Source organism: Panthera leo, chromosome B2, assembly GCF_018350215.1.
Source record: "Panthera leo isolate Ple1 chromosome B2, P.leo_Ple1_pat1.1, whole genome shotgun sequence".
NCBI classification, from domain to species: domain Eukaryota; kingdom Metazoa; phylum Chordata; class Mammalia; order Carnivora; family Felidae; genus Panthera; species Panthera leo.
The window spans coordinates 53,305,450-53,324,625 of NC_056683.1; the positions used below are offsets into that span (position 1 = coordinate 53,305,450).

The window sequence follows — 19,176 nt, forward strand, 5'->3', positions numbered from 1 at the left end:
TAAAAGATTGACATATTAATGCAGGATGAAAGATAAAGACTTCCAGTCTTAACCAAGTAGCATATTAAATTAAACTGGGTGATTTTGGCAGAAGGATTCTTTGCAAGATTAATGTTCTATTATGTGAGTCTGAAAAGCAAGACAAAGGAGAATTGCTGGCGCCTCTGAAGTCTCATCCGAGTCTTACATCAAAGGAAATGAAATGTATTCCTTAATCTAATTTGAGATTCTCTTTAAGTATAAAGTCGTTGCAAACTGAGGGACAATAAACTAGCGAGATATGATGTGTCCGGAACACCGCTGCATAATCTTATTTGCGCTGCAAATAAATAACCACAAAACAAAGAATGCCTATTGATTATCCTAAAAAGAATGACAGACAGTGGTATTGTAGCACTGATTCTTTTTCATAGGATTTTAAATCATTCTCCTGGAATTAGAAGTCCTTCTAAACACAATGGTGATGAGAAAGCAGAGGGCAGAGACTAATAAAAGCGACCAGGGCAGGCCAGGAGGGTGTGTGCTCCATGCACAGAAAGGGAATAAAGCTGGATGCATTGTGCCACGGCATCTGTTTCGGCTTCACACTGGTGTGGCAACGTGGACCACTCTGCAGGTTACAATAGCGGAATTCAAAATTGCAACATCAGGGAGAACAGATGCTACAGACCAGGGATGAGCATGAGATTATTGCAAACCTGATGAAAGACATGAAAAGGCCCTTTTGTTAAAAAAGAAAAAAAAATCCCTGCCACCATAAGTGTTGTGAACCTGAGAACTAATGGAAGTGATGGGGCCACAAGAGTTCACAGAAATAGAAACTGTGAGAGGTAAGGGAGATGATTCATTTTCCGAAATACCAAATAAAAGCTGTGCTGTCTAGTTAACACTGGGTTTACAACCTATTGGAAATATATATGAACTTCCCATCCCACATAATGGAGTCCCAAACCCTTAGACACTTCACTTCCTGGTTCTTCTTCCCCTCTCCAATTAATGGGGGCTTATTTTCCTGGGCTTTCAATGAGCATGCGCCAAAGAACCAAGGAGGGACTGAAAGTCTCTGGGTCACCTCAGAAAATGGACATTTGTTCCAATCAGACTACTGTTTGCCTTACCTGGGCATAGGCAACCCCTGAAAAGCTGTAACCTCTGTACTACTCAGCCAATGAGGAATCAGGGGAGGGACTTTCCACTAGGAGATAAATTGTCTGCTGTAATTGCCCTGAGTGTGTCTGTTGTCAGACACCGGCTCTTGCAAGAATGTCGATTAAAGCCTCACTTCACAGTGCTCCAAGTCTTCCCATCCCTCCTTTGATTGGGTCTGTGAGCTTATTTGTCACAAAACTAAGACAGCAGGAGATGCAACATGCAAGAGCAACAGGTAAAAGAAAATGTCTTGGCAAAAAGTTGGCAGCACAATTTTAAAAGGCATTGACTGAAAAGCTTTAAAATAAAAATGGTATCAGTTGAAGAGAGCAAATACCCAGGGCACCATTCCTGGGAACTAAATGGGTACATTTGAATAACAAAACCTATTTCTATAAGCCTCAGGTAGAGAGAATGCTGGAATTATTAGCAGCAACCCCCACCTTTTTCTTTTCTTATTTAATTTTTAATTATAATAATATGAATTTAAATCTTAATCAGATAAAGGACACAAGACAGGAAGTCAGAAACCTGTAGTTTCTATTATTTGCTCATTATGTGATTGAGACAGGTAGTTTAGCTTTGCCGACTCATGATTCCCACAGTGTAAAATAAGAGGGATAGACTACACTACATCCTTCAAAACAGAGCCAGGGGAATGTCCATCTTCTGAGTTTCTCCCAGTTCATGCTCTGTCTCCTACATGAATAACCAGGGCATTGATTAGTCATGATTTTGATTGCAGGTTGCACAGTTATTTGCTTAACTTTATTTTTAATGTGATAAACATTTTTTAAAACAAGTCCAAAGTTAGAAATAGACTAAATGCTCAATGATAGGATATTATTTTTCATAATTGTGATATATCATTGGACTATCAGGTATCCATTTGAAATGACTTAGATCATACAGTGGCTTGGGGAAAATGCTCATACTAGTTTAATCACAGGGAGAAAAGGAAGCTGCAAAACAGAATGATCACACTTTTTTTTTTTTAGTGACACCGAAATGCTAACAGTGTTCATCTCTGGTTGCCAGGATTCATTTATATTAAGAACAGAAGGCTAAAGCATAAAAATTAAAAAGTTAACAGCAATTGCTGATTTGTAGGATTTTTTATGGGGTGTGTGTGTGTGTGTGTGTGTGTGTGTATGTGCTTTTCTACAATATAAACAACACAAAGACAACTGATATCTTTTTGAAAACTCCAAAAGTCCCACTTCTATAGCCCTTGCAAGAAAGCCAAGCTCAAAGTGCCCTTGGGTCATTTACAAGGATATTGGGCATTGTTTTCAAGCAGACAGAACCTTTTCCTTTGGCTCACTGGCCATTTGGCCTCCCAGCAAGAACAACCACCTTCCTGGTCACTGAGAGGATATGAATCAGGTCTCTAGGTTAATGGAACACAATGAGCGCTTGCCCCTGGAAACCCCGGTGAACCTGTTCCATGACCCATCCAATGCCTCACACACCAACCGAGGCCCCACCTGATTTTACCAGATGAGGGAACACTGACAAGTAGCGAATTCGGCCAAACTCAAAAGATAGTCTTGCAAGTGAAAAAAGAAAAAAGTATGTAAAGTGTGATCTCAGTGTTTTATTTTAAAAACTTATAACAGTAATAACATATGAAGGAAATTCACCAAAATGTTAGTCATGATTATCTCTGTGTGATGGAACTATGAGTGCCTTAAATTTTCTTATTTTGCTGATCTCTGTTTTCTAAATATTTTACAATAAATATGTATCATTTTATAATTTTAAATACAATGATTAAGAGTTATTTTGTCATTTTAATCAAGCCAATAATTTGGGATCCCCTGGTTATAAATACACCCATATCCATGCCCATATTTATAATTATTTATAAATAAGTATAAATTTATACCTATGAAATATAAGTAATAGCTCTCTAAAAGACTGAATGGTTACAGTATTGGGATTTTTACTAAATTTACTCAAATGGCCCTGTGTTTAATGGTGGCCAGGTTTGGCTTTCACTACTGGCATCCCATCTGGGGTCTGTCCTTGAAGGAATGTTCCTCCTCCCTCACCCACTACTGATGGGGTTTTGGAGTAGTGGGGGTCCAGAGCTGATGGCCAAGAAAGAATTCTTGAGATGTCTTTGGTGCAAAAAGGGGGTGTTATTAAAGCATGGCGACAGGGCTATGGGCAGAAAGATCTGCAATGGGGTTGTGAAGAGTGACTGGTTATATACTATGGAGTTGGGGGAAGTAAACGCAAAACAGATGCCTCCAGAAGGACTTTCATATGCTAAAGAGCACTCAGAAGATATCTGAGGCCTTGCTATTGTCAAGCTAAAGTTGTTTTTCCTCTAGCAAGCCATCAACATTAAAGACAGGAGGGGTTTCCTGAAGAAATGTTATACTCTGTATTTGCCTGAAGTATTTGTCAATGGGCTGCAGGTTCTAAAAAATGTTCATTTTACCTGCCATTTCCTTCTTTGCTCCCCACATCAGTATGGAGGGGAGGGTAAAGTTGGGACTCCAGAAAACTGAGTCTATATGTTTCTGGAAATTAGGCTATTGATAAGATTGCCTTTTTCTTGTAATTTACTAAGACATCTGTAAACTGTTGGAGACTCCTGCCCTGCATAACTGTGATCTCTATCAGTTAACCATTGGTTTTCCCTTTACCTTTGTTCCTGGGCAGCCAAGAGTGCCTGAGGAATGTCACACATCCTGGAGGGGGGTTGGGGGGGGACAGGTTGCAGGGTGTCAGCTTGCCTTCTGCTCCCTCATCACAATGAAGACACTTTTCTCTATATTAGGGCCTTGCATCTCCCATTCCTGCTGACTTTTATAAGCAAGGATCCACCCTCACCACTTCTACCTCCCAGCCCCCCCCCCCCCCCCAGCTTCCTAGCCCTTCCATGAAGGACCCATCAACCTTCCCTGGTTTCAGTGTAAGTCTTCCTATTGGGAAGCTTTGTGATTCTTCCACATGACAGAACAGGCTTGAACCTCACCCCGCCCTACATTGTCCCTTGAGTCCCAAGGGCTCACTACAGCTATACCTCTATCTCAACTTCTATGAAATGTTTCTACTCTGAATCTCTATCAGGGCCAGGTATGACCAAAGGCCACAGGAGACTAGCAGTGGCTCAGTAATTTCTCTGAGGCATTCTTTCATGAAGCAGGAATGGCTGACACCTACTATGTGTAGACCTGCATGGAGAAACAAATTAAACTAATAAATGAAAGCATGCTTTGGGAGAGTGAGGACTCACTTCCACGACCTTCTGGGGACAAGGCTTAAGCCTCTTTTTACTAAGTCACTGTCCCAGGTAGCAGAAGGACCAGGCCATATAGACACCATAGGTATCTTGGGATCACACACTTACCATCTATTTTAATGCTCATAGCTGTGTAAGATAGGCTTTTATAACTTCATTTTGCTGATATAGAAACTGAGGCTTGCAGAAGTTAAGAAGGTTAGCACAAGTCACACTGCTGGTAAATGTTAGAGAGAAACTTAAATACAAGTCATGTGGCTTTGTACCAGAGAGTCTCTGCTGTATCACAGTTCACTGTGGGAGTTATTTTAAATTTGGTCACCTGTGGCATTACCAGCTGGTTGTGTGTTTCAGAAGATTTGCTTCAGACGGAAATAAGTGAATCCTGGGAGAAACCTACCCGAGTGTGAGAGGTAGACATGAGGTAATATTTATCAATTTGTACTCACCTTACACATTTTGGGTGAGGCAGTCTTCCATGTTTCAGGGTGTTCAGCATTCCTGATACCTGCCCACTAAAATCTGATTGGGATAATCCAAAGTGCCTCCACACATTTTTAAGCACCCCTGGAGGGACTATGCTTTCTCCAGATGAGAACCTCTGATCTAAAAGCTGAGCCTGTATTGCTAATAGGTGACAACTGGAAACAATAATTGTACCAGTGGGAAAAAAATTACTAGACAGGGCAGATAATTTGAACTGAGCTGACCTGGACTAAGTCGGAGTTTGTATTGAACATCAGATTTGATGGCTGATGTAATCAACAAGCTCTCAATAGGTTGGCTGCCAGGATAAATGCATTATGAGCATAATGAGTGTTGTGTGATTTTATTAGAATGGAAAAAAAACAAATATCTACATCTTTGACAGAGTATGTGTCTCTCTCAGCTGTCCTTTGAATTGGCAAGGATGAGTTCTTTAGTGTCCCAGACCCTCATTAATGTTAAATTCTTTCTAATTGGCAAAGGGAGTCATCGAGACAGTACTAATGGGCCCTGGCAGAAGTAGTAGTGTCAGGTGCTGTAAATGAGAGAATCTAAGCAGCAACCTTTCAGAAAAGAGGCAGACAAGAATTAGAAGCCTCAATGATCCCCCACCTCCATGGAAACAAGTAGTTTCTTTTACTAGTACACAATGCTTTTACACAGATGCCATCTTCAAGGGCTATTTTCTCCTGGATGTTGTTAACAGATGAATGAGCTTTCCTGTTTGACTAGGAGAGGGGATTGTGTGCTAGACCCTTTGGGGAGACCCCTCCCATAAATCCAACTTATCTCCATCCATAGCTAACCATCTGAATCACACAAGCAGCTGGTGAAAAGAGCTTTGTGCTGTGCTGTTTTTCCCATCACAAGCCTTGCCTGGTTCTCAGACAGCCAAACTGGGTGCCTTTCATTTTCTCTTGGATGGCTTTAGGGCTACAATTTGCTTTGCCATGAGTAAAGATTACATGGCAAAAGCAGCTCTGATCTTATTCTACCCAGTTTGCTAGATGATATCTCACTCTTTAAAGAGCCCAGAAAAAAAGGATTCAGAAATTCAAGCAGCCTGCTCTCTCTCACAGAAGGCATAATCATTTACCATAGCTACGATTGGGGCACTTTTCAGGCTTATACAAGAGGGACTATACAGGTTTCAAGAAAGTATTTTGGTTCCATTTTTGTTTCTGAGTCGCTGGAGAATTGAATTCTCTAAAAGCCCTGGGGTGTTGTGTAAAATTCTTTCCCCAAGAGAGGATGCTGGGATGCTCATATTATCTAAAACATTGTTTCATAGGTAACAATTCCAGAAAACATAATTTTTGAGGTTCCTAAAATAGATTCAGATACATCCTTTAATCTCAGGAATATTAAACAGTCAGGAGTCAAATTTATCAGGAAAAAAACAATGACAGCTCACCACAAGCCTTCCCCCAACCTATTATTAGAGATTCTCAAATCTCTAATAATTTTAAATAGCTATCTGTACTTGACCAAAATGACTCATCAGTAATAATTTATCTTCTTTATTGTTCAGTGTTCCCCATATAAAAGCCTACATGATAGATTCCTTCCTGAGATGAAAGCTAGGATTCTTCTCTCTCTCCCTCTCTCTCTCTCTCCTACTGGATGGACAAGGAAGATAATGAGACCTGTGTACCCCTTAACTGTCTCTTGGTTCTAAGGTCAGTCCTAACCTGACCTTTATGCTCCAAAGAATAGTTTAATATTAAACTCATTTAAATAGCTTGATATTTAAAACCACTCTTACCCTTTAACTTCTTGGTTCTTGAGTCCTTTTTCCCCGCCCTCTTGTTTTAGTGGTTTTGCTAGTTTGCTGCTTGAGATGTGTTAATGTAAGCTGTCTCGCCCCTGCTTTGGCTATAGGTATGATACAAATATAGTGTTTAGGATTTTCTAAAATATTCCTAATCTCAGATTTATTCCCAATAGTTTATCTATTTCCTTAAGGCCAGAAGACCATCCAAGGTTATAAAACCATGAGTTCCAATGTGGCAGTAAAATGTTCTCACAATCCTCGTATGCTAAAGCCTCATAGATGGGGAGGGTGGTGAGCTGGTTTGCCATTGAATAGTTCATTCATTTCATGGATTTGACTCTGAACTTCTACATCCTCTGTAACAATTATTTCTTTCCAAGTCTCTTTTCATTTCACTACATTCTTCTCTTAAAGTAGGAACCCATCTCAGTGCATGGGATTTTAAAGTCCCCATGAAGAATTGTAATGCCTGAAGTTCCAAAACCTCCCACAAAAGACCACCAGAGTCGTAAGTCAAAGCCAAGCGGCAAGGGTCGTTTATTGCAGGTTCGAACCTGGTCCTCTGCGCACTCGTCGCCGGTAACACAAGAGGCCACGATTAGGGTTGGTATAGCGTTTTTATAGACAGAGACAAATAGCACAGGGGAGGTTTTTTTTTACTTGTGGCGGGAGGAAGAAAGGGGGAAGGGGGTAGGTGAGGAATGTGCTAAGCAAGCAGGTTTACAGAAGCGAGAAATGCCGGTTAGTTTGTATACAATCACTCATTCCATTACATATCAGACTACATTTAGGAAGTTTTACAGCCCATTCTACAGTGGGTTACAATCAGGAAAGGTCTCACAATGCTCGTAGCAAACAGCAAGCAAAACAAACTTCTCAGCAATTGTATTTTTTATCAAAGATCCATAATAAGCAGAAAAGAGAACCTAGCTTTAAACTAAGGCGGGGCTGTCATTTGGATTCAAAGCTGTTCCTTTCATTCCCCCCTTTTCCTTGTGCCTAAAGAGCCAATCTTGGATCTTTAGTTTTTTATTTGTAATGTCTCGAGCGGTTGGTACTGAGTTCGTAAGACCATTAATTGTACAGCATTGAACCTGTCTTGGATAAAATTAATAATTTTGTTTATGATGCAGAGGCCTAACGTGAGAGCGAGAAGTAGAATGGCCAGAGGCCCGAGTAAAGCGGAGAGCAGGATAGTATTATAGACTTTCTGGGTTTTTAAATTAGAAACCTCCCAAGTTAAAGTATAGGGTATGTGGGGGTTGCCTGCAATACTTATGAGTCCGTAGGAGGTTAACAGGAGCACGCTAATGAGTGTTCCTCCGATTATTGTGGGTCCAGAGCTGCTGCAACAGTCTTGGTATGGGACACCCAGGCCTTTGGTCTCAGCTGGTTTTCGGGGTCAGGTTTTCGACGCAGAGTCAATTTTAAAGGATGGGTCTTACTCTGGTCAACCGTCCAGGCGGTGTTGGCTTCCGGCACGAAGTCTTCTCGAACCACAAAGGGATCAGCTGGTCGGGCGTGGGTGTAATGGATCCAGGTAGCAATCCTATCGACTTTGAGAGCAGTGGGTGTGGTTAGGATCACAATATAGGGTCCCTTCCACCGTGGTTGGAGGGTCTCTTGCTTGTGTTCCCTGCACGTATACCCAATCTCCGGGTCGGTAGTGATGCGGCTCAGGAGGGGGCCCGTTTTCATAAATGGCTCTCAATCTGAGCCAAACTTCCTGGTGGGTGTGCTGGAGTTCCCTCAGGGAAATAAGAAGTTTATGATCATCAAATTCAGTTAACACATTAGACTGTAGGTTGGGAATTATGGGGGGGGGGGGCACTCCATACATGATTTTAAAGGGGGTTAATCCCAGTTTGTAAGGGGAGTTCCGCACCCTGAACAGAACATAGGGGAGTAAGACTACCCAATTAGCGCCAGTCTCTATGGTCAATTTAGTTAAGGTCTTTTTTAGAGTTTTATTTATTCTTTTTACCTGTCCTGAGCTTTGGGGTCTATATGCACAATGTAGTTTTCAATCAGCCCCAATAAACTGTGCTATCCCTTGTATTACCTTTGAAATGAATGCTGGTCCGTTGTCTGATCCTATTAGGGTAGGGAATCCGTACCTGGGCATGATGTCTTCTAACATTTTCTTTGCTACTACCTGCGCAGTCTCATGCTTGGTGGGGAAGGCCTCTGTCCATCCTGAAAAGGTATCTATAAACACTAACAAATATTTATATTTATATTTTTTAGGCTTTACCTCGGTGAAGTCTACTTCCCAATAGGCTTCCGGCCTGGTTTCGCAGGTTCTGGAGCCAGGGTTTTTCCCGTGGTTGGTGGCGTTAGTTAATTGACAAGCTTTACAGCTAGTAACTATCTGCTCAATTTTTGTCCTGGAATCTTTAATGGTGATCCTAGCATGTCTTATTAAGTCTTGCATTTTTCTTGTGCCCATATGAGTGGCTCGGTGCATCTTGGATAAGACTTTATTTCCCATTTCTTCTGGGTTTTCCAGTTATATAGGTCACTGGTAGAGAAGGGCCAGTATTGAAGTCGGGGGTTCCCCGTCTCATCGGGAGGCCCTTTTTCCCGTAAGGGTAAAGCTACGGTGGAGTCAGGAAGGCGGAGTCCTGGCTCATGTGGGGCCTGCCTACGGGTATGTCCGGCGGCCCTTGGACTTTGCCCCCACTAGGCTTGGGCGCGGGTTGAGCCTCCCTATTCTCTAGTTCTCCTATGGGCTGGGCTACGGGAGGCTCTGCCGGCGCAGCAGGGATAGGGGCAGCTTGCGGAATAAGAGGAGGAACCTGGTAAGGGGGAGGGTCAAGGGAAAGTAAATCTTGGTTGTCGGGGAGAACAGGGGGTGCAGATGGAGTTGGCGTCTTGGGAGCGTTGATAGGTTTAGCCGCTAGGATTTGGCATGACTCTGCTATTAAGGAAGTGGCCATCCAAGGAGGTGGGTTTTCTACTAAATCTTGCCACACCAGAATATAGGGAATCTGATCCGAGTGACCTTCTTTCCCTGGTAGGAAAATTTTTTATTTTACTTTAAGGACCACAGGGAGGCAAGAAGGTTCCCTCTGTAGGCCAATTGACCCCAAAGGTGGGCCATGCAGAGCGGCAATAGGTGATCAACTTCCTTTTGCGAATGTCTAGGCTTAAGTTGTGTCCTCTAGCTTTTACATCCCTGAAGTTGGCGAGAAGGAGGGAGAGAGGGGTGCTCTGCGTTTGGCCCATGTTATGATTCTGAGGAAGAGGAGAAGAGAAGGGGGCGGCACGGAGGGGGCCCTGAAGTGGCTGAAATCAGCGATGGAGTTCGCACAGGCGAGCTCCGAGGGTGAGACCCCTGGCGGCCTGGCTGGGCCCCGGGGGGAGGGGCGGGAGGGAAAGCCGCAGGCAGCTGAGGAAGGAGGAAAGAGGAACAAAGGATGGAATAATTAATTCTGATCAGCCGAAAAAACACTTAATTCCAATAAAACATCCGACGCACGAAAGAAAAACAAGAGCCAACAAGAATCTCTGACAGTGGTTTCAACTTTCTGGGGCCGTCTCGGCCAGCCCAACAGAAAGGGTTATGGCTAGGACGGCGGTTATTACAAGGGCCCAGGGGTGACAATACATTTAGACTGACATAGAAGCACTCGCATACTCGCCCGTCCGCGTCCCTCGCGGGAACTTAGGTGCCTCTTAGCATGGGCGGGCAGGTATAAACCCCCTGCTTGGATCAAAATAAATTTTGACCGCCTTAAGCCGTATGAGGATCACCGCGGAAATCGGGTTAGAGCCCACTCGAATCCCGTAGCTTATGCCGTGGGACTACACATAGGGTAAGTCAGGCGCGTGCCCCTGACTCCCAACAATCATTCCAGTCATTTTAACAGACAGACACACAGACACACATCACATCAAAATACGGGTAACAATTGGCATGCCTAGATGGTTTTTTTTTTTTTTTTCTTTTAGACGCCTAGAGATATTTCTTAGCACTCTGGAAGTTCATAGAGAAAATGAAAGTATTTAGTTCGCAGGCGCGTTGGGCATAAGCAGCCCACAGAAAAGAATCCTGATGGGCCAAAAAGGCCCCCCGATGGACCAGGAAGGTCCCCTGATGGACCAAGAAGGTCCCCAGATGGGCCAAGAAGGCCCCCAGATGGGCCAAGAAGGCCCCCAGATGGACCAAGAAGGTCCCCAGATGGACCAAGAAGGCCCCCAGATGGGCCAAGAAGGTCCCCAGATGGGCCAAGAAGGCCCCCAGATGGGCCAAGAAGGCCCCCAGATGGACCAAGGCCCCCAGATGGGCCAAGAAGGTCCCCAGATGGGCCAAGAAGGCCCCCAGATGGGCCAAGAAGGCCCCCAGATGTCAGTGGACGTCTCCAACTGACCCCGGCCAGGTGCCCTATAGCGCGTCCGCCAGGGTCACACCAGCTTCCAGACAGAACCGGTTCTCCAGAGAAGAAACACAGATCAGAGAGAAAAGGAAGAACGTTAGAGCCGGCTTACTTACCGATCGGAATCAAATACGACCCGTTGACCAGAAGTCTGGTGGGCTCGGGGGAGATCTCGGTGGAACCTCCAAATGTAATGCCTGAAGTTCCAAAACCTCCCACAAAAGACCACCAGAGTCGTAAGTCAAAGCCAAGCGGCAAGGGTCGTTTATTGCAGGTTCGAACCTGGTCCTCTGCGCACTCGTCGCCGGTAACACAAGAGGCCACGATTAGGGTTGGTATAGCGTTTTTATAGACAGAGACAAATAGCACAGGGGAGGTTTTTTTTTACTTGTGGCGGGAGGAAGAAAGGGGGAAGGGGGTAGGTGAGGAATGTGCTAAGCAAGCAGGTTTACAGAAGCGAGAAATGCCGGTTAGTTTGTATACAATCACTCATTCCATTACATATCAGACTACATTTAGGAAGTTTTACAGCCCATTCTACAGTGGGTTACAATCAGGAAAGGTCTCACAATGCTCGTAGCAAACAGCAAGCAAAACAAACTTCTCAGCAATTGTATTTTTTATCAAAGATCCATAATAAGCAGAAAAGAGAACCTAGCTTTAAACTAAGGCGGGGCTGTCATTTGGATTCAAAGCTGTTCCTTTCAGAATTTCAACAGTCCCTCCAAATGAAGGAAGGAAGGAAGGAAGGAAGGAAGGAAGGAAGACAGAAAGGAAGGAAGAAAAAGAAGAAAAGAAAAGAAAAGAAAAGAAAAGAAAAGAAAAGAAAGGAAAAGAAAAGAAAAAAGAAAAGAAAACTAGGAATCGAAGAGAACCTTTCTGGGGCGCCTGGTGGCTTGGTCGGTTAAGTGTCCGACTTCGGCTCAGGTCATGATCTCACGGTCCGTGAGTTCGAGCCCTGCGTCGGGCTCTGTGCTGACAGCTCAGAGCCTGGAGCCTGTTTCAGATTCTGTGTCTCCCTCTCTCTCTGCTCCTCCCCTGTTCATGCTCTGTCTCTCTCTGTCTTAAAAATAAAATAAACGTTAAAAAATTTTTTTAAAAAAAGAAGAGAACCTTTCTTACTAGCTTTTACTGAAGACTAAAATGTCACAATTAGAGGCGCCTAGGTAGCTCAGTTGGTTAAGCATCCTCTTCTCGATTTCAACTCAGATCATGATCTCATGGTTGTAAAATTGAGCCCTGCATCAGGCTCCATGCTGAGCATGGTGCCAGCTTAAGATTCTCTCTCTCTGCCCCTCCCCTGCTTGCATGCTTGCTTGCTGTCTCAAAAGAAAGAAAGAAAGAAAGAAAGAAAGAAAGAAAGAAGAAAGAAAGAAGAAAGAAAGAAGAAAAAAAGAAAATGTCAACATTAGAGATGGATCCTTTGATTTAGAGATTTGTCTCACTTGAAAATTCAAGGAAAGGATGAATGCAAATGTGTCTCTAACCTTATGGAATTTACCCTTGTATATTATTGAGTTTATTGGATTCCTTTTCTGAAATCACATTTTGATAGGAGGAAAGGGGTTTAAAAAAATTAGAAATGCTGCAGATACCAAAGCTGCAGCAGGAGGAGGTACCTGGGTGGCTCAGTCAGTTAAGCGTCCAACTTTGGCTCAGGTCATGATCTCACAGTTTGTGGGTTTGAGCCCTGTGTCAGGTTCTGTGCTGACAGCTCAGAGCCTGAAGCCTGCTTCAGATCCTGTGTTTCCCTCTCTACACCCCCCCCACCCCCATGCTGGTGCTCTGTCTCTCTCTCTCTCTCTCAAAAATAAATAAAACATTAATTTAAAAAATTAAAAAAAAAAGAAGCTGCAGCAGGAGGAAACATGGGAATGGAAACAAGACTAAAAGGTAAGAAGATCTGGCTCACCAGACAAAACCTTGATGATGGCACAGCCTTGACAAAGCTGAGCCTGTTCAGTGCTCACATTCATCCCATGATACCTTTCTGCAAACTGGGGAGACCAGTGGACCTGTACAGGAACAGGCTTTTAGCTTTGATGGCCAAGTCTTACAACAGGAAAATCTTACGAGTGTCTGGTTGAGATCATGTCAATTCTCAGAAGCTGAGTATCAGGAATGAGAATGGGCTGCTCCCATTTGAAAAGAAATATGTTGGTTTTGTTTTGTTTTGTTTTGTTTTGTTTTGTTTTGTTTTGTTTTGTTTTTGCATGCAGCAACATCCAAATGTATGCCCAGGCAGTGCCAAAAAAGCAACTAACCTGGAGGAGGATGTCATCTAAAGTCATATTTCTGTCTTTTTGTGCAAGCAATATATTTTGTGGAACTCTGCCCCTCTGTCAGGTTGTGAACAAAGGGAGAATTCTTCACTCCTGAGGCCATGTGGCAGGATCAATTAGGTTGATGGGATTTGGTTTGAACTCTAGGCCAACATCTCTCAAAAGGACAAATGCAGGTTTCTTCCAGATGAGTGTTCCCACAGTACCACGAGTGGAAAATTGTTTTATGGCAAGAAAAAGCAGAATGATTTTAGCAACTGATGAAGCAATAGCTTGTAAGAGATTTAATTCTCACTGGGCCAATTTGTGTTCAGAGAGAGAGATGGTCAACTATGGAAGACTAATGGCATTTCTAAGGTCTTGGGGTGTTCTTTTTACTATTAAGAACACACCTGTATACACCCCACCTTCATTTACTTAAAATATAATCTCCTCAAAGTTACATCTAGATCAGAAGTTTAAAATTTCAGGGCACCTGGATGGCTCAGTTGGTTAAGCGTCTGACTCTTGATTTCGGCTCAGGTCATGATCTCATGGTTCATGGGATTTGGTCCTGAGTAGCTGTCAGCACACAGCCTGCTTGGAATTCTCTCTCTCCCTCTCTCTCTGCCCCTCCCCCACCCACATTCTCTCCCTCCCTCCCTCCCTCTCTCTCTCTCAAAATAAATAGTTAAAAAATAAAAAAAAATTAAAAAGAAGTTTAAAATTTCAAGAATATATGAGGTCTCTAGGATCTTACAAAGTTTAATGGCACATCAGAAATACGTAAATTTAGTAGCTTTCCCTTTTAGTTGAATCGATATTAAAATATTTAGAACTGATTGAAAATGCCATTATTCATTGATTGTATGTATGATAGATGGGGAAATCAGTCTCTAATGTCTCCTTCTTCGTTGCTGCTGATAGAATCCTAATTTTGTTTGTTTGCTCATCCCTTCCCCATATGACTCAGAGTGTAAACCTGATTAGTCTAAACCCACAAAGGTCATTTTATTTCCCTTGCCAGTGATTAGTGTAGGAGTGGGCATGTGGCCCAGATCTGGCCAATGAAATGTGAGGGGAAGTCTTCTGGGGACTTCTGGAAAAAATTTCCTCCATCTAAAAAAACAAACATAAGTGAGAAAAAACAGTCACATTTTCTACAGGATAATTTTGTGTCTGAAATGATACTTTGAGACAAGGAGGGGAGATAATAGTCTCTTACGATACCCTGAAAATACATAGCAGAGAGAAAGTAACTAGATGAATGAATTAGCCTGCTCTAGAGCATCTACTTCTGGATGTCTTGTTACATGAAATAATAAATATACTCATTATTTAAGTCCATTTATCCAGTTTTCTATTCCTTGGAAGTGAAATAATTATTTTTTTTAACTTTTATTTATTTATTTTTATTTAGAGAGAGAAAGTGAGCAGAGGAGGAACAGAGAGAAGGAGAGAGAGAGAGAGAGAGAGAGAGAGAGAATCACAAGCAGGTTCCACACTGACAGTGTGGAGCTTGAACTCCCAAACCATGAGTTTTTGACCTGAGCCAAAACCAAGAGCCAGACCCTTAACCAACTGAGTCATCCAGGTGCCCCAGAAGTGAAATAATTCTTAAAGGTTCATCATACATACCCATAAGCATTTGAGTACAATTGCTTTAGTTAAAACACTACATAATGAAGTCAAGCATTTCAAATTTGTAGTCATCTCAACACTCCAGTCAGAAATTATTCAGCGGTCTGTCCTTTGACTCAGTAAGGTGGAACTGGGAATGGTATTTGCAGCATATTTATATTTCTGTATTGTATAAATGATTCTAAAAATTAAATTAAATAAATCATTCTAGAATAACCTCACCCTTTTAAATTATTCCCTCATTTATGGATCTATAATCTGTTATTCATGGACTAGACAAAAATAAAAATTTAAAGCTCTACAGCTACAGACTTTAAAGGTATGTTCTTTAGGTACATGGATTAATCAGGAAGAGATAAAATGGCATTTTCCATAACGATTTTAGATGAATAAAGAAATGCACAACCTGATTCATGGCAGTGGAGAAAACTAAATACTGAACAGCTTGGTTTTTCTGTAGCTGAAAGAAAAGCTTGGTTAAGAGTGCAGAAGTGACATGCCAGGCAGTAACTGCTTTGTAGCTTGATTAAAATTCCAGTTGGTCATAGTTGGAACCTGGTCCTCACTCCACACTCTCTTCTTCTCACTCCCATTAAAATTCATTTACACTTCCCTGGTTTCAGAATTATCTGCTTTCAGCTGCCAGGGAAAGTCCGTTTATATTTCTTGGGAGCAAAGCTTCAAGGTCACTTCCTACCATTAATTTCCTGTCAGCAAGTGTCACTCAGGGCATTTCCTGTTCCCACTCGCAATAGCACTGAGGAAGAGAAATTCTCAATGGTCTCTAATTTTCAGTCCTCCACAGCAGTTTGCAAATATGTGCTGGTGTGCCGTCCATTTCATTTAATCTTAACTATCTCGGTAGAAAAATGTCAATATAATTTCTCTACTATAAGAGAGAGTCTCAGTCCTTGCTAAGACTCTATCTGTAAAATGGGCAGCACAGTATTTTCTTCCATCTTTGGAAACAAACTAGGTTGAGTACAGACTGCTTAGAAGTCACTGCAAATAAATCCTAGGTATGAATCCAGAATATCTGCCTTTCACTGAATATCAAAATACAATTGCTTTAGTCATCTTTATTAGCCAACCCTCTTGTTCAATTGAAAACATCCCATTAAGTAAAAAAAAAAAAAAGTATTTGAATCATTGATGACATTGTAAAGAAGGAATTATCAGTTAATAGAATGACCGTTTTCACTTTCTGATTAGATATGCAAGACCACAAGGAGAAAGCTTATTGAAATTTTCCAGTAAATACATATGAAATTATAGAATGCTTTGAATATCTGATCTTATTGAACATATTTGATAAGGAGAAAAATATTTGGTATTACTGATTTTATATTATTCAGATATTAAAAATAAGTCTGTATTCTACAAGTGCTCAGAATATATCAGAACGGGAATTACCAGCTAGTGTGTTTTATTTTCATCCAAAGCTGATTTTTTTAAGCACTAAATTAAGCTATTCTTTTCACAGACTACCTGTGAGGAAAACTACAAAATATCAAGGAAGAATATAAAAGCCTATTTAAGTAAATGGAGAGAAACATTATGTTCCCGAATTGGAACATTTTCCAAAGACAATTTGACAAAATGATTCTAAAATTTATCACAAAAACTAAACTGGCACAAATAGCCAAGCAAATTCTGAAGCACTAGTGAAAAAGAAGGAAGTCTTACCCTCACATATGAAGTCATATAATGAAGTTACAATAGTTCAATCACTGTGGTAATGGTATGAGAAGAGACAAATGAATTCAAAATAGAAGACTCAGCAAATGCCTAGACCATCAAAAACCATCCTGCACATCACACAGCAAAAGAAATTCCAGATGTAAGAGGGAGTTAAATGTAAAATTGCATCCATGAAAGAAGTGGGAGGAAACACGGGTGAAAGTATTTGATCTTGGGGCCCAGAGGCTTTTCTGGGCATAAAAGCAGCAGAAGAAAACATAAAGGAAAGAAAAAAAAAACCTGGTGTATGTGACTGCACAAGAATATAAATCTTTCCATTAAAAAAAAAATCCTGAACAAAGTAAGAAGGTAAACAACTGTGAAATCTTTTTGCAAGGTTTGATCAAAGGAGTTATAGGTTTAACAGAGAGAGATCATTCAAATCATTTAGGATAAATTCCATGCCCCATGAACAAAGGTCACGAATTACATAAACGTCCATAAATCTGGAAAATAAAGCTCCACCTCAATGATACTCAAATAAACACAAATTAAAACAACCATAATGCAGATTTATGCAGGACCATCTAATATTCAGAGTGATTGTAGAGATGTTAGATGTAATCTTCGCCCGGCACAAACATGTGTGTCCTGTGAATTAAATGCAAGAAAAATGCTCATGAAAAAGTATATTACAAAACAGTTGTGCTGAAGGTTTGTAATTACAGCAGTCCCCCCACCATTACCAGAGGGGGATACCTTCCAAGACCCCCAGTGGATGCCTGAATCTGTGGGTAGTACTGACACGTTTGTATACTATACCTTTTCCTATATATACATAACTGTGACAACATTTAATTATAAATTAGTACGAGATTAACAACAACTAACAATAAAATAGAACAAGTATAACAATATAGTGTGACAAGAGTCATGTGAATGTGGTCTCTCTCTCACACTCAAAATACCCTATTGTACTGCGCTCACTCTTCCTGTGATGATGTGAGAGTATAACATGCCCACGTGATGAGATGACCGGACATCAATGACGTCAATGACGTGGGCGTTGTGACGTAGCAGGTAGCTGAAACTGCAGAATGTGAAACCACACATAATGGGGAGACTAATGTATTCAAAAATATATGCTTACGTGTAAATATATGCATAGAAAATGACTTGAAGTCTCACAGGATTTTATCTACAGGTTATGGGATTCTAGGCTATTTTAAATTTCTTTAAAAAAATAGATTTCTTTTTATCTTTTCTGTATTTGTCTTTTACTTTATTGATCCAAAGACAGAAACCACAAATGCCTCCTTTTCCCCCCTTGGAGTCTGATTTCACTCTCTCAGGAGCAGCCACTTGAGGATACTTCTGCTCAGAACTGCCTGATTCAGACCCAGATCTGAACAAAAAATCTCTGTTCCCAGCCTTCTTCCCAGGGTTCAACTTCCCCCAGCTTTAGGTCCCTCCTTGAGCACATACAGTGAGAACTAATCAGAATCTTTCTGTAAAATGTGAGGTTTGTCAACTATATGAAAATTAAGCAGTAAAATTTGACAGACACAGCAGCTAAATACAGGGAGTGCTAACATCCCATTTAAAATGACTTTGGTCCCTCGGATGAGGGCACCGCTACATGATTAACGCAGAACTTTACCCGATGGCTGATGTTATTCCTACATTTTTCAAATGCTTTTACTCAGACCTTTTCAAAATAAACCGTAGAATTGGGCTTTATGTGCTTATATGGCAAGGTTGCTCCTTGCGATACCGTCACAAGGCTAAAGCATAAAATCTAGTTAAGAGTTCTTGCCAAAACATGAATCAGTTGCAGCAGAATATTCTGAGCTCTGTTCTTCTTTTTTTCCATTCTCTAATATTTCTTCACATCGCAGCCCAAACAATCGCTCATAATTAAACTGAGTGAAGGAGCAGCCCTGGCAGGAAATATACTTGGCAAGGCTCCCACAGCTCTTCATTGTCTTCCACACAGAGCAATTACATCAGTTCCTTCCATTTCCAGAGGAAGAATGGATTTTGCAGAGCAACAGATGAAAATAAGAGGAAGGAGGTGGCTTATTTACATATTCCAAATCAGGTTAATGTAGATTTTTTTTATGGGAAAAGGAAATGCCTTAAAGAATTGAATAGTCATTGAACAAATCTGCTTTCACTTCCTTCGGGATCTACACCATATGCTGACCACAACCTCTGCTCACCAGTTACTCATGTCTGCTGAAAACCTCCAGGTTCAAAGGGAAATCTAGTCAACAAGTATGATATATTCCAGAGTCTAGAAACCTCAAGAGAAGTTAAATGCCAACCATGTTTGAAAATGTAAAAATGTATCATCGTGGAATTCTTCAGCCTCTGCTATTTACTCAGTAGATTCACTGCAAATCCCAGTGCAGAAGAGGATTTACAGTCTAATGGTATACACCAAGATAGTGTAAGATGAGCTATGTCTTAAGAGTTATTTGGCTTCAGCTCAGCTGGATGACAAAGCGTCATGTTCAACCTGCTGCATCCTGAGGATGAACATCTTAT

General features: G+C 41.5%; 1 protein-coding gene across 1 annotated transcript; it reads right to left on the minus strand.

Annotated features, from left to right (window-relative positions):
• Window positions 1-9,262: 9,262 nt before the first annotated feature.
• LOC122220695 (proline-rich protein 36-like) lies at window positions 9,263-10,277 on the minus strand. Its single transcript, XM_042940389.1, has 2 exons — window positions 10,193-10,277; window positions 9,263-9,678 (listed from the first exon to the last, which is right to left on the minus strand). The coding sequence occupies exons 1-2, from the start codon at window positions 10,275-10,277 to the stop codon at window positions 9,263-9,265; spliced, it is 501 nt and encodes a 166-aa protein (XP_042796323.1).
• Between the last annotated feature and the right edge of the window lie 8,899 nt (window positions 10,278-19,176).